The sequence below is a fragment of the Orycteropus afer genome, unplaced genomic scaffold (assembly GCF_000298275.1).
Source record: "Orycteropus afer afer isolate SDZICR_OR568_19922 unplaced genomic scaffold, OryAfe1.0 scaffold00171, whole genome shotgun sequence".
Classification (NCBI taxonomy): Eukaryota; Metazoa; Chordata; class Mammalia; order Tubulidentata; family Orycteropodidae; genus Orycteropus; species Orycteropus afer.
The window spans coordinates 1,859,474-1,876,219 of NW_006921758.1; the positions used below are offsets into that span (position 1 = coordinate 1,859,474).

General features: G+C 37.3%; 1 protein-coding gene across 1 annotated transcript in view; it reads left to right on the top strand.

The window, feature by feature from the left end:
- Positions 1 to 16,746, top strand: part of SOX5 (SRY-box transcription factor 5) — a 741,525-nt gene that overhangs the window by 696,588 nt on the left and 28,191 nt on the right. The window contains exon 11 of the mRNA XM_042781780.1: positions 11,934 to 12,079. Coding sequence (XP_042637714.1) covers positions 11,934 to 12,079 — 146 coding nt within the window. The remainder of the gene's footprint in view (positions 1 to 11,933; positions 12,080 to 16,746) is intronic.

Here is a 16,746-nt window from a genome sequence, read left to right on the forward strand (position 1 = left end):
AAAATATGACTGTGGACGAGCTGCATCCTCAAAGTAGAGTAGAGCTTAATGAGGTGGATGGAGTAAATTTTTCAGGACCTTCATTAGCTGACATGCACAACTCAAAATGAGAAGAAATAGGAGTAAACATACATTAAGTATCAGAACATGGAGTGTATAATGTATGAATCAAGGAAAATTGGAAGATGCCAAAAATGAAATAGAGTATTTCAAGATAAATTTCTCAAGCATAAATGAGCTGAAATGGACTAGTAGTGGCCATTTTGAATTGGTCAATCATATGGTCTACTATGCCAGAAATGATAAACTGAAGAGGAATGATATAATACTCATCATCAAAAGGAACATCTCAAGATTTAGCCTGACATAGAAAACTGTCAATGATAGGATAATATCCATATATCTACAAGGAAGACCAGTTGATGGAATTATTATTGAAATTTATGCACCAACAACTAATGTCAAAGATGAAGAAATTGAACAGTTTTGCCATCTTCTGCAGCCTGAAATTGATCAAATGTGAAGATGAGATGTGTTGATAATTATTGGTTATTGGAATGGGAAAACTGGAAACAAAGAAGGATCAATACTTCAAAAATATTGCCATAGAGATAGAAATGACTCCAGTGATTACATGATAGAGTTTTGCAAGACCAGTGACTGATTTATTGAAAATAGCTTTTGTCAACAACATAAATGGTGCCTATACACGACCACCTCACAAGATGAAATACAGAAGAATCAAATCAACTACATAGGTGGAAAGAAATGATGAAAAAGCTCAATGTCATCAGTCAGAACAAGGCAAGAGGCAACCTCAAAACATACTATCAATTGCTCACATACAATTTCAAGTTGAGGCTGAAGAAAATTGAAACAAGTACCAAAATTTGACCTTGAGTATATTCCACCTGAATTTAGAGACCATCTCAAGTATAGATTTAATGCTTTGGTTACTAATAACTGAAGACCAGATGAGTTATGAGATGAAATCAAGGACTTTATAAACAAAGAATACAAAAGATCATTAAAAAGACAGGAAAGAAGGAAAAGACCAAAATGGACATTAGAAGAGACTCTGAAATTTGCTCTTGAATGCAGAATAGCCAAGTAAGTGGAAGAAATGATGAAGTAAAAGAGCTATACAGAAGAATCCAAAGACAGCTTGAAGAAGACAAAGTAAAGTATTATTGTTGTTGTTGTTAAGTGCCATCGAGTTGTCTCTGACTCACAGCAACCTCATGTACAGCAGAAAAAAATACTTCCCAGTCCTGTGCTAGCCCCATGATTTTTGCTATACCTGAGCCCATCATTGCAGCCACTGCGTCAATCCATCTCATTGAGAGCCTTCCCCTTTTTTGTTGTCCCTTTACTTTACCAAGCATGATATCCTTCTCCAGGGAAAGGTTTCTTCTTACAACATGACCAAAATAGGTGAGACAAAGTTTGGATATTCTCACTTCCAAAGAGCATTCCGGATACATTTCTTCCAGGACAGATTTGTTAGTACTTTTATTAGTCCATGGTACTTTCAGTATTCTTCGCCAGCACCACAACTGAAAAGCATCGACTGTTCTCTGGTTTTCCTTATTCATTGTCCAGCTCTCACGTGCATATGAGGTTACTGAAAATACGATGGCTTGTGTCAAGCGCATCTTAGTCTTTAAGGTAACATCTTTGCTCTTCATCACTTGAAAGAGGTCCTTTGCAACAGATTTGCCCAATGCTGTACAACGTCTGATATCTTGACTTCTGCTTGCATTGGTATTGATTGTAGAACCAAGTAATATGAAGTCTTTGATAACTTCACAATCTTTTCTCCATTTATTATGATGCTTATTGGTCCTGTTGTGAGAAGATTTTTGTTTTCTTAATATTCAGGTGTAATTCATACTGCAGACTGTAGTCTTCAGTCTTCATCAGTAAGTGCTTTAAGTCATCCTCACTTTCAGCCAGCAAAGCTGGGTCATCTGCATAACATAGGTTGTTAATGAGTCTTCTTCCAATCCTGATGCCAGATTCCTTTTCATATAGACCAGCTTCTCAGATTATTTGTTCAGCATACAGATTGAATCAGTATGGTGAAAGGATACAACCCTGATGCATTCCCATCTTGATTTTAAACCATGTAGTGTCCTCTTGTTCAGTTTGAATGACAGCCTCCTGGTCTACGTACAAGTTCCTTATGAGCACAATTAAGTGTTCTGGAATTCCCATTCTTCTCAATGTTATCCATAATGCATTATGATTCACACAATCTAATGCTTTTGCAGTCAGTAAAACACAAGCAAACATCTTTCAGGCATTCTTTGCTTTGAGCCAAAATCCATCTGACATTAGCAATGATATCCCTTGTTCCACATCCTCTTCTGAATCCAGCTTGCAGCTTTGGAAGTTCTCTGTCAATATACTGCTGTAACCATTTTTGAATTATCTTTGGTAAGATTTTACTTGCATGAGATATTAATGATATTGTTCTATCCCATTCTGTGGGATCACTTTTCTTTGGAATGGGTGCAAATATGGCTCTCTCCCAGTCAGTTGGCCAGGTAGTTGTCTTCCAAATCTCCTGGCATAGTCTAGTGATTTCCTCTAGTGCAGCATCCATTTGTTGAAACATCTCAATTGGTATTCCGTCAATTCTTGGGGCTGTGATTTGCACCACTTCCCTCAGTGCTGCTTCAACTTCTTCCTTTAATACCATTGGTTCTCGATCATATGCCACCTTCTAAAATGGATGAACATCAACCAATTCTTTTTGGCACAGAGACTCTGTATTCCTTCCATCTTCTTTTGATGTTTCCTGCATCATTCAATACATTGGTCATAGAATCTTTCAATATTGCAACTCGAGGCTTAATTTTTTTCCTCAGTTCTTTCAGCTTGAGAAATGCCAAGTGTATTCTTCCCTTTTGGCTTTCCAAGTCCATGTCTTTGCACATTTCTTTATAATAACTGATTTTGTCTTCTCAAGCTGCTCTTTGAAATCTTCTGTTTAGCTCTTTTGTCTTGCCTTTTCTTCCATTTGCTTTAGCTACTCTCTGTTCAACGGGAAAGTTTCAGAGTCTCTTCTGACATCCATTTTGGTCTTTTCTTCCTTTCCTGTCTTTTTAATGATGTTTTTCTTTCTTCATGGATGATCTTCTTGATGTCATCCCACAATTCCTCTGGTTTTCGGTCATTGGTGTTCAGTGCATCAAATCTGTTCTTTAAATGGTTTCTAAATTCAGGAGGGATATATCCAATGTCATATTTTGGCTCTTGTGGACTTGTTTTAATTGTCTTCACCTTCACGTTGAACTTCTATATGAGCAGTTGATGGTCTGTTCCACAATCAGCTCCTGGCCTTGTTTTGGCCTTGTTTTCTCCATTGCCTCTTGCCACAGATGTAGTCAGTCTGATTCCTGTGTATGCCATCTGGCAAAGTCCACATGTATAACCACTGTTTGTGTTGTTGAAAAAAGGCATTTGCAATGAATAAGTCATTGGTCTTGAAAAATTCTATCATGCAATCTCCAGCATTATTTCTATCTCCAAGGCTGTATTTTCCAACTACTGGTGATTCTTCTTTGTTTCCAACTTTTGTGTTCCAGTCACCAGTGATAATCAGCACATCTTGATTGCATGTTTGGTCAATTTCAGACTGCAGAAGTTGATAAAAATCTTCAATTTCCTCATTTTTGGCTTTGGTGGTTGGCGAGTAAATTTGAATAATAGTTGTATTAACTGACTTTCCTTGTAGGCATATGGATATTATTCTATCACTGACAGCATTTTATTTCAGAATAGATCTTGATATATTCTTTGTGACAATGAATGCCATGCCATTCCTCTTCAATTTGTCATTCCTGGCATAGTAGATCATATGGTTATCTGATTCAAAATGGCCAAAACAAGTATTAGGAAATATAAAAAGACCCAGAATTAGAAAACCAGAAGGGAAGAACATGCTAGGCATTTCTCAAGCTGAACTAATGGAAGAAAACATTCAAGCCTTCATTTACAATAATGAAGGATTCTATGGTCCAAATATTGAACAAAGCATCAAAAGAAGATGGAAGAAATACACAGTAACTTACTAAAACTGATCAACGTTGAGCTATTTCAGGAGATAGCACCTGATCAAGAATTGGTAGTATTGAAGGATGCACTGAAGGCATTAGCAAAAAACAAGGCTCCAAAATGGACAGAATACCAATGGAGATGTTTCAACAAACAGATACAATCCTGGAAGTACTCACTTGTTTATGCCAAGAAATTTGGAAGATGGGTACCTGACTAAACATTGGTAAAGATCCATATTTGTTCCCATTCCAAAGAAAGGTGATCCAAGGAAAATAGAAATCATAAAACAGGGTCATTAAAAAAAAAAAAAAAAAGTAAAATTGTGCTATAGATAATTCAAAAACAGTTGCAGTAATTCATCAACAGGGAACTACCAGGAATTCTAGCCAGATACAGAAAAGGATGCGGAATGAGGGATATTATTGCTGATGTTAAATGGATCCTGGCTAAATACACAAAATAGCAGAAAGATGTTGTTCTGGTTACCTAGTGCCGCTCTGACAAGAAATGTGTGACAAATGGGATGGTGTTAACAAACAGGAGTTTATTTGTACAATTTGGAGGCTTTAAATCCAAGTTCAAAGTGCCAAGCTCTAGGGCCTGGGTGAAAGCCCATTAACCTTGGGGTCCAGCTCTGCCTTCTGCTCCCAGCCCACTGGAGCTACAGGCATATCTTCACTCAGACAGCTGCTGGCTGCTGAGGCTGAAAAGCCCGAGGTTGACAAGTAAAAAGGCACAGTCCCAGTATTACCAAAGTACACAGCAGGTCATTAACTTAAGTCCATTGTAATTCCCAAGGTCAGCAGAGCATAGTAGGCTGCTGAGTAACAACACGGCTACATGCAGGGCCCAAGCATGCTATAGGCTAGAGACCAATCCCAAGACTTCTCCTAATATACAGGAAGCAGACCACATCCCAATGGCAGCTACTCAGCTGCTTGTGGTAGATCCCACCACGGAGTTGATTGCCAGTCTCATCATTTGGGAATAACTACCACCAGCTGCCCAGCCACTCAACCAAGCCCAGCCAAGTTGACACACAAACTTAACTGCCACAGATGTATACCTGTGTTTTTTGACTATGCAAAGGCATTTGACTTTGAGGATCATAACAAATTGCAAAGAATGGAAATTCCATAATGTTTCCTTATGCTCATTCAGAACTTGTACATAGACCAAGAGGCAGTCATTCAAACAAAACAAGGGAAAGATGTGTATCAGGGTTGTATCCTTTCAGCATACTTATTCAATCTGTACTCTAAATAAATCATCTGAGAAACTGGACTACATGAAGGAGACTGGGCATCAGGATTGGAGGAAGAATCATTAACAACCTATGATATGCAGATGACACACCCTTGCTTGCTGAAAATAAAGATGACTTGAAGCACTTATTGATGAAGATCAAAGAATACAGTCTTCAGTATGAAATACACCTCAACATAAATAAAACAAAAATCCTCACAAATGAACCAGTAAGCAACATCATGATTAATGGAGAAAAGATTGAAGTTTCCAGGATTTAATTTTCTCTGGATTCATAATCAACACTTAAGGAAGCAGTAGTTAAGAAATTAAATGACATATTGTGCTGGTCAAGTCTGCTGTAGAAGACCTCATTGAAGTTAAAACACAGAGATGTCACTTTAAGGATTAAGGTGCACCTGACCCAAGCCATGGTATTTTCAGTCACCTCATATGCATGCAAAAGCTGGTCAATGAATAAGAAAGACTGAAGAAGAATTGATGCATGTGAATTATGGTGTTGGCAAAGAATATTGAATATGTCATGGACTGCCAGAAGAATGAACAAATCTGTCTTGGATGAAGTACAAATGGATTGCTTCTTAGAAGCAAGGATGGTGAGACTTCATCTTACATACTTTGGACATGTCATCAGGAGAGACCAGTCCTGGAGAAGAACATCATACTTGGTGAAGTGGATGGTCAGTGAAAAAGAAGAAGACCCTCAAGGGGGTGGATTGACACAGTAGCTCCAACAAGGGGTCAGATATAGCAAACATTGTGAGGATGGTGCAGGACTGGGCAATGTATCTTTCTGTTGTTCATAGGATCATTATGAGTCCAATTCAACTTGATGGCACCAACCAACAATAACAAAGTCTGGGGTAGATCAGGGAAGTCCTTTCTGAAGAGTGACATTTGAATAAATTCCCAAGCAAACCAAAAATAGATATTTAAGTAAAGAAAACAGCTTCAGGGGCAGAGGAGAAGATGAGGAGAGGCCTGTCTTTCAACAGGAAATAGAGACCAGTAGGAGGTGACATGGAAAATATATGTAGAGTTGATTTCATGAGAAGACTTAATATTAAATGTTTAGAATGTATCCCATAATGATGGTTTGGGGTATCATTAAAGATTCCCTTGTTCCAATATATTTGCAGAAAGCTACATACCATTGAACTCTCTTGAAAGATTCATAATACATATCAATATATTACAGATTATGAGAATTCATACAATTAAAAAACCTTTTGAACTTGGTTTAACTTAGCATTTCCCACACTTCTTCGAACAAGATTTTTTTTGGAGGGGCAGAAAACTACAAAGTATAATTTTATTATATTCTCCTTAAAGTACTAGGGTACAATTTTAATCATAAAGTAACACAATACAATTTTTTTTTTTTTTTTGTAATGTTTTGGAGTATTTCCTCTGGGAGTAGAACAGGAAATGAATTCAAGCAGGAAGGCTAAATAAATATAAGGATAACACTTAGGAAGCTGTGGCAGGGGCCCAATTAGGATATTAACAAAAAAAAAAAAAAAACACTTCCATGGGGTGGGATCTGACTCATAGAGACCCCTCCTTGGGTTTTTGAGGTGGTATCGCTATGGCAGGAGATTGCCCCATCTTCCTTCCAAGAAGCGGCTGGTGGGTTTGAACCTCCCTCCAGCCTTCTGCTTAGCAGTCAAATGCCTTAGGCTCTGTGCCACCATAAGGTCGCTTTAACAAAAGCAGTGACCAGAGGGACGGAGAAAAATCAAAGCCTATTTTATGAAAAGATAAAACCTTAATTACTTACAATTAGAGATGGTGGAAAGCCAAGGAGGAGGCATCAGTATCAGTGTTGGGTTGCCTTTTGTATGTATGGGGAGAAAGAGAAGAGAGATCTCAGATGATTCTCAATTGACTGGATGTACAACTAGAAGTAAATATGGAATGCTTAAATAATAGGTTGAGGCAGTGGGAAGATGATGAATTCCATGCTAGACTCTAGACATGTGGCATTTGGCATTATAGGTAATCATGGACATTTGAGTAGAGAAATTTATATATATGTGTGTGTGTATGTATGTATGTGTGTGTGTGTGTGTGTATGGGAGCTCTGGTGGTGTAATATCCAAGGCATTTGACTACTAACCAGAAGGCTGGAGGTTCAAACCCACTAGCCACTCCTCAGAATGAAGGTTGGGCAATCAACTTCCGTAGTCACACCACCTCAGAAACCCAAGGAGGGGTCACTATGGGTTAGGATTGGCTCGACAGCAGTGAGTTTGGTTTTTTTGGTTTATATGTATATGTGTGTGTGTGTGTGTGTGTGTGTGTGGTGTATTTGTATATATGTATATGTTGTTGTTGTTGTTGTTGTTGTTATGTGCTGTAGAGTTGTACCTGACTCATAGTGACCCCTCCTTGGGTTTCCGAGGCAGTATCACTATGGAAGTAGATCGCCCCATCTTCCTTCAGAGGAGTGGCTGGTGGGTTTGAATTGCCAGCCTTCTGGTTAGCAGTCAAGTGCCTTAGGCACTATGAGTGTCCTATATTCTATCTCTTTTTCTTGAATCTTTGTAGCATTCCTGTTATCTAGCACATGTTTTCTCTATCTAGCCAATGAGATAAATGAGGCTTATGAAAGGTTAAAAAAAAAATTGTACAATTTATATAGGTAGTAAATCTCAAAGCTAGAATGTTAAGTCAGGCTTCTCCAAATTCAAAGTCCATGCTTTTCCTGAGGATTAAAACCTGTGACCAAAATCTAAGGAGCAGATAAAGAATGGATCCCAGGCAAAGAGAGTAAGATGGCATCAGAGGGGAAAGAGGATCCAGTGCTATGATGAGAAACAAGGAAGGAGGGAGTTTCCATAACAAGATGGTACCATCAGTCTGTGAGGAGTGGAACATATCCCTTGGATTTGGCAATTAAAAGACCAAGAGAAGCAGAAACAAGATTATAGCAGGTTAGAATGGAATCCCCCACCCCCAGCACACCCCACCCCTGCACACCCCCCCAAAGAAACAAACTCACTGCCACTGAGTCAATTCCAACTCATAGTGACCCTACAGAACAAAGTAGAACTGCCCCCATAGGGTTTCCATGGCAATAAATCTTTACAGAAGCAGACTGCCCCACCTTTCTTCCACAGAATGGCCAACATTTTGGTTTTCAGCCATTTTGGTTTCAACATTTTGGTTTAACAACTGTACCACCGGAGCATCTAGGATGGAATGGGAGGCTATAAAAATAGTCTTTGAGAAGCTTAGCTTAGAAGGTAAAGAGAGAGAGAGAGGGGGTTGGCAACAGAAGACAACAGAAAGTCAAGGAGTGGTTTCATTTGTTTTTTCTATGGGAAGATAGAACCTTGAGTACTTAAAAGTTGATATGGTAGATATGCTAGAAAGTCAGGTAGATGATAAAATTAAAAGGGAATAATCAATGACCCGGGAGCCTTGGTAGCATAGTGGCTAAGATACTTGCCTGCTAACCAGACGGCTGGCGGTTCAAACCCACCAGCCACTCCTCGGAAGGAAGGTTGGGCAATCCTACTTCCGTAGTGATACTGCCTCGGAAACCCAAGGAGGGGTCGCTATGAGTCGGGTTTGACTCGACAGCACATAACAACAACAACAACAACAATGACCCGTTGCCATCGAATTGATTCCAACTCAGAGGTTCTATAGAAGAGTAGAACTTCCAATAGGGTTTCTAAGGCTGTTAACTCTTTACTGAAGCAGAGTGCCACATCTTTCTCCTATGGTAGAAAGGGGTCTGGTGGTAGATTTGAATTGCCAACCTGTGATTAGCATCTGAGCACTTAACCACTATATCACAAGACGCTTTATGGTCATTGAAGAGATGTAAAAATCTAGAGCACGAGTTTAGAGCTTTGCATTGAACTAAAGTAGGTATATATTTTCATTACATTAGGAGAGCATATTGGGCCTAAATGGGGATAGATTCGAAGGTAGCATAGGGTGACAGTGGAGGACAACAGGAAGGTCAGGTTTTGCCCTTACTGGTCTTTCCAAGGCCATTTTCTGAGAGAGGGTGTCTGTGGGGTTGAGGTTTTGGTTACTATGATGAAAACATTATGTAAAGAACTTGCAAACAATCTTCCTAAGATCCAATTCTGTAACAGAAAAATGACTTTGTGAGTTAATACAGAAGATACAAATGTTAGAATTTCTTATAGCATTTTAATTAAACTCCAAGAGTCTCTAAAAGCAAGAATGTTAATTGTAATATGAATACTATTTTCTTCTGCCATACAGATAAATATACACCTCAAATTGGAAATAGCCATTATAGAACATAGGTCTGTCAGTTATTCACCCGCATAATAATTTACATTCCTCTTGTGTCTATATTAATCATTTTTGCCACACAATGTTATCTTGGCAGCCACTAAGAAGCAAAAAGAATTCATGCCTCCATTCAATTTCACGTGCCAAACCTTTTCAAATATATTTGTACTCTGGAAAAGCTTAATAGACTACCTAGAAACCAAATAGACTACAGAAAAGCATGATATGGGCTTGTATAAAAATAGCAGTTAGAGGATAGGAAAATCAGGATGATCTATGTAAAATTCTATTATGTGAATATATCCTGCAATCATCATTGTCAGGCAAGAGTAGTATTGTTCATGAACAGAACAAATTCAAGAATAAATATATTAAGAAGGCTGTTCAGGAGAACCAAGCCAAGATGTTGAAGATAATATAATATCTTTTATAATAAATATTAACCCTAAAGGTATGCTCTAAGTCTAAATAGTTATAAATTCACATTGTATTTATAATGACCAGAAATCTGTTTTATTCTTTGAGTAAATTCCACTGAGTTTAGTTGTTGAAGACAAAATATATTGTATTTCTCAAACTTCCCTTTTCTGTTCCCTACACTGGAACTTATCTTTGTGCCTCAAAGAAATCAAAGGATCAGGGCTAGTCTGGACATAATAGGGGGAAAATAGGCATGGATCATTTAGAACCCTTTTAGCACTGAAGCACTGCACCAATCTGACATCAGTTTCTTCAATAGAAATGTTTTAAGCAGCAAGAAAATATTCTGTTTTTTGGCAATCAGCAGATCAGATAGAAGAGTCTAGCAATGCAACGAGGATGTGTAATCTGACATGATTAGACAAGGCTCTTTAGTACCAGAACATTCATAATTGAGACAAAGAAAGAGTATTAATAACACTTTCCTAACACAGCAGTTAGCCATTTTATATTTCCTTTCTTTAATCTTAGTGTTTTTCAACAAATCATGGGATTTAATAGCATGTTTTGGCAGATTAGAGGATTTATGGCCCAGATGTTTTTTGTTCTAAAAATGGATTAGGGTGTAAAGTTTGCTGGAATCCATGGAACATGTTGAGGCAAGCCGGTCATTTTATGTGTGATTAGTGCCTGCCTTCTGTCTCACAGTCCCTCCATCTGTCACAATTCACCAATGGATCTGGTTAGATTTAGCCTCATGTCACAAACAAGTCCCTTTTCTGGGCAATTTCATATTGCAGATTTATTTTATGCCATTTTATGCCCTAGTTAAAAGACAGTGAAAGAGTAAGATGCTAGATATTAGCTTTCCTTTAAATATTTACAAAATGATCTCTTCCGATCAATGTTCTACCTTACAATCATACGGATCATCATAATGTGCAATAAATATGAAATGACCAGTGGTGAAAATTATGTTAAAAACTAGTTTTTCTCCTTAAACCTGTTACTCATTGAAAGAAATGATTTGGCAGGTTTTGTTTTGTTTTGTTTTGTTTTACAAACTCTGGATTGTGGAGCTGCAAACCAAGATGGACATGTGACTGTCATATTGAAAGTGTGAATTAAGTGCTGCTGTCATTACCAGAGGAGCTCTGGTTGCTCAGTGGTTGAGATATTTGGCTACTAACCAAAAAGTTGTGGTTCAGACCTACTGGTCGTTGTACAGGGGATAGATTAGCAATCTGTTTCCATAAAAGATTTACAGCCGTGGAAAGCCTATGGGGCAGTTCTACTCTGTCCTCTAGGGTCACCATGAGTCAGAAGCAACTCATTGGCTGTGAGTTTGGTGGATTTGGCATTTACTAGTAGCCACAGTTTCATATCAAGCAATCATAGGTACTTGTGCTTCAAATTCATCTTCTTAATGATTATAAGTTTGTATCCATATCAAACCCTGCCACCTGTGGTTTATTCCACTATAAATGGATTTGGAGGAAGTCAGGAATTCTTTTCTTTCAGTTAATGTTTTATTCCTTCATTACATAGCAAACTTAATAGTGCGACACACAAACTCTAGATTAATCTTTCTAATACTGCGCAAAATTCAGAAAATAAATAAAAATTTATTTTAAAACTATGATGTTTTATACATCTTTCTAAATATTTAGAAACAGCTATATTTCACTTAAGTAGTATATTTTTGTCATAGATGTTTGGCACCATGTTCATATATGATTATGTAAATCAGTCATCCATTCATTCATTCACGAGACAAATCCCATTGAGAGGTTATTATGTGCCAGATACTAGCTCCTACCAAAATTATAAGTGATTTTTATGGTTAATTTATCTATGCTTGTGGACAAAACATATCCTTCATTATTCTTCCACATTCTCAGGTTATTTAAATGACCATGATGCTGTCACCAAGGCAATCCAAGAAGCTCGGCAAATGAAGGAGCAACTTCGGCGGGAACAACAGGTGCTTGATGGGAAGGTGGCTGTTGTGAATAGTCTAGGTCTCAATAACTGCCGGACAGAAAAGGTTAGTTCATGTTATAACTTACTTTTCAAAACTGCTTAAATTCCCTGAATGCTTTTCTTTTTTTATTATCTTTTCATCTTCTCACCATCTTCAGAATGATGTCAATTTCCCCTCTACAAATACAGAAGTCTCTATGTCCATCCTAATAAAAGCCATCTGAAAATAGGAAGGATTATATTTTTTTTATAACCATCTACAAATACTACTGATAACTAATTATTATCTTTTATGCTATTGGTTTGTGTTCAAATGAAATGACATTTGAAATACCTGGATCTGAGTGAAAGTTTTGCTTTATGAGGATGCTTAACTTGTATGTAGGGATGAGCTGGATTTGAGAATTCTGAATCTTCTTTAATCAGCATAAGCTTAGATGATACCCATGCTCATATTCTAAGTACTTAGAATCCCAGGCTTGTCACAATATGTTTCCAATGCAAAGTGCTGTTGAGTTTTAGGTGACTGCACAATTGGAAAACGTGACTTTATCATAAAAGAAAATGCACTTTTTTAAAATTTGACATTATCTTTATACCCAGTGAAATTTCAGAATTTGAGATATAAAAATGTCAAGCTTTTTTTCTAAGCATACACTGTTATTTTGTTCAGAGAAAAAATATTTTGAGTTGTTATTATAAAATGTTCAGAAGAATGTACTTCTTTTGGATTGAAATGTTAAAGTGTTACTGAATCTCCCTTTATAGAATCCTATGGTTAACTTGGGAGCTCTGGTAGCATAGTGGCTAAGGCACTTGACTGCTAACCAGAAGGCTGGCGGTTCAAACCCACCAGCCACTCCCCGGAAGGAAGGTTGGGCAATCCTACTTCCGTAGTGATACTGCCTCGGAAACCCAAGGAGGGGTCGCTATGAGTCAGGGCTGACTCGACGGCACATAACAACAACAACAACATGGTTAACTAGATAGGGTAGATAAAAGAAAAAAATATTTAAAAGATCAGCTAATTAGAAATACCTTGAAAGTTAATCATCATGGAAGCTTATCAGTCAAAGAGTATTGTCCAGAATGAGCAGATTGCTGATTTGGATAGCTTTGTGATTTCCTAGCTTTTATATGGAATTTGATCTGTAGTCTTTCAGAAGTTAGCAATCTGCACAGTGGAGGTGAGATGTACATGTGATCCTGTCACAATTGCACTTTTCCTATATCTTAATGTAGGTAAAAAGGATTAGTAGATTATTTCAATCCTATTCTATATCTGGAGGGAAGAGTATAGGTCAATATACAACCCTCTCAATCTTACAACATAAGAAGAACGACATCAGTGTAGGAGAGGGCACAACATTTTTATAGCTAAGCACCAGAAGGGAAGGGGAAAAGCAAAGTGACAGCTCTAAGAAGGAATGATAGCAAGCATAAAGGAATTTATATTCAAATATTTAAACATTCTTGAAAGGATGCTTGAACAGAAATTCCTTTTCTCTGCTCCCCATGTAGAAATGAGTTTAACACTCAGCCAGATGCTAATGCAAAGTGACTCAAGCTATTCCTCACAAGCATAGCTAAATTGCCATTATTTGTTAAGCGCATTGAATTCAGCTGTGGATACAGCAGTTGGTTGCATTCAGCAAGCATCTGTACTCTTTTTTTTTTTTTTTAATCCTCCAAAGCAGAGACAACTCTACCTATCTCCCCCCTCTCCTCCCCTGTGCTGGCTGGGAATTGTCAAGTGACAACCGACCAAATCCTTTTGGACAGGAAGCCTTCATCCTGAGTTCTATATACTTGCAAAACAGGCCTTGTGGTTGGATCAGGGAGCCCATTAAAAGCACTTTGATGGTATGGAAATTCATCTTCATGAAGCTCCTAGGCCCCTAAGCAGCATGCTGTTTAGCTGTGGTTACAGATCAGTCATTCACATCGGAGGGCAATAATTGTGCTGACGGCTTGTAAGGCAATGGAAGTACATAAAATAATCCCGGGCCCTCCACCATGGCACTGTGAGTTAATCTTCTCTAATACAGATCAGCTGTTGTTCTAACACATGACTTTATGCCAGCTCCAGTGACTCTGCACTGCCTTTTGATTAAGTAACAGGAGTGGAACCATCTGCATTCACTTTATTCCATACATGTCCATTGTTGGGAACCCAGTTTCCACTTCTTGCTCCACTCCACAATCAAATTTTATTTCTCTGATTAGCACCTCTTATTTGACAGGAGAGAGAGTGCCTTTGTTGAGCGCTACTATTTTTAATTTCCTTTTCCTCTTTCTTTTGTAGAATTATAACTACTTTTTGTTTTTCTTTAAATCTATTTTGGAAGTAATACTTGCCAAGACCAATTGATCAGTGAAGATGTTTCTATTCTCAAGAACGTTATCATTCCCAAAGTTTTCACCATGCATTTTCAATGTAATTGAATTGTATCTTTAATTATGATATTATATTTTTACAGGTTTTTAATTAAACGTCTTAAACATAAAAATGAAGCCATTATGCTATTTTATAATATGACATACTCTTGTAGTGTCTAAGTAAACTTTCTTAGCAGAGGGATCTGAATTAGTTCATCCTTCATGTCTCCCCTGACACCTTGAGAATGAGCTTGAGAATGTTGAAGCTCTCTTTGAAGCAGGTATTAATGTAGTTGCCTTTTCCCATTGAACTAGCTTGGATGTCATCTCCTCAATAGTAATAATTGATCTACTGGTCTGTACAACTTATGGGAATGAGATATTAATATCAAATTTATACCCTTTAATTAGCAATCAATTTAATATTAGCACCTACTATGTATTAGAAACTATGCTGTGTACAGCTGTATAGAACAAGAAAATTCATTTATAGAGTTTATAGTTTAGATATGATTATTGTTTTGACTGTTAATCATTACTATTTATATGTATGAGCCCACCTATGGGAATTGAAGGAGGACCCATATGGCTCAACATTTCAGATCAATTATATGTACCTCAGCTTGTTCCTTCACATAGAGGAACATCACTATACATATTGTATTATTTTCCTAATGTTTACTTTTAATAAAGATATTTACAATCACCCACATTTATCTGTAGCCAGATATGTAGACCACTTATTTTTTAAAAAATTTTGCTTCATAGTTCTTAATGAAAGACATAAGAATATATGATAATTAATCTTATATTTTACACTGTCATCTCATTTGAGTCCCAAAAGGACATTTTTCTCTCTAAAACAATATTCCTGGTCTATAAACCCAGAAAGTATGTGAAACATAAGAAAGGAAAGAGAGAAGAAGGAAAGGATCCAGGAGAGAGGAAAGGAGGAAAGAAAAGAAATTCAACCTTGGTATGCTTGGTGATTTACATCACTCTAAGAGGTGGTATTATGGCCTGAGATCCAGATAATTGGGATCCTAAGGAGGGGATAACTGTTTTCCTGGGTATACACATCTTACACAGATTAGCTTTCTTTCACATTTCAAATAGCCGCTATGCCTGTCCCAACTAGAAGGTCTTAATTCTGAAAAACTGTAATTGGACAGTGAAAACAATTAGAGGTGTGAAGTTAGGGAAGAATGTTTTTCAGTGATATGTACCAAAACACATAATGAAAGTCATTTTTACTGAAAATACATTTTAATTGAAGACTTCTAAAAGATTTCTCATTTCTTTACTTTTCTTGGAAATGTTTCAACATACCCAAGAACTGTGTATGTCAAGTTTCTTGGAAACTCTGAGACACAGTGTTATTTATAATTGTCATCTCTGGTTAATTATAGCCTGATTGTATATTCAGATAATGTTATCTTTTACCATATAGGCTCTGTTACAGACTAACGTTATAGATGAATAAGTAAGCTTCTCAGGAAGGAGGAATCAGAGAGAAAACCCTCAAGCATTTATTATTTATAATAAAAAAAAAAGCATCACTTTGCTTCATTATCACCCAAATGACACAGTTTTGACTATATAATCAGCTGCATAATCAGGTTCTTGACCTTGTGCTTGAACATATACACCAAATAAAACCCAATGATATCCAGTTGATTCTGACTCATAGTGACCCATAGGACAGAGTAGAACTGCTCCATAGAGTTTCCAAGGCTGTAAATATTCACAAGCAGACTGCCACATCTTTCTCCCACAGAGCATCTGGTGGGTTCGAACCACCACCCTTTTCAGTTAGTAGTTAAGTTCTTTAACCACTGTGCCAACAGAGTTCTTTAAACGTATACAAAGATCTCCCAATAGGGCTTCATAAAAACCTCGGTTTATGCCCTGATCCCACCAGTCAACATTAATACGATGGAGACCTAGTCCACTCACTTGAAATGAGGATTACACCAGAAGTTTCCCAACTTATTTCCATCACTCCAAATATGCTTATCCTAGAAAGAATGTACCTGTGTTGTAGTATGTTTGAAATCTTCTTTGATGCATTTATAAGGAATTCTAAAGGCAGTAGCTTAAACAAACAATGATTAATTTTTCGTACATAATGAAGCTTAGGAGTAGGATGCTCTTGGCATTAGTTCATCAGCTCAATGATATCTGGGTTGAAATCTCTGTGGTTCTTCTGTTTTTTTTTTTTTTTTTTTCAGTTAGGGTCACAAAATGGCTACTGCAACTATACTTGTCCTATCCATATGAAGGCAGGCAGATTTAGGAAGAAAAGAAGTTTTCTCTTTGACAAGTTTAGTCTTTTTATTCACATAGGAATGT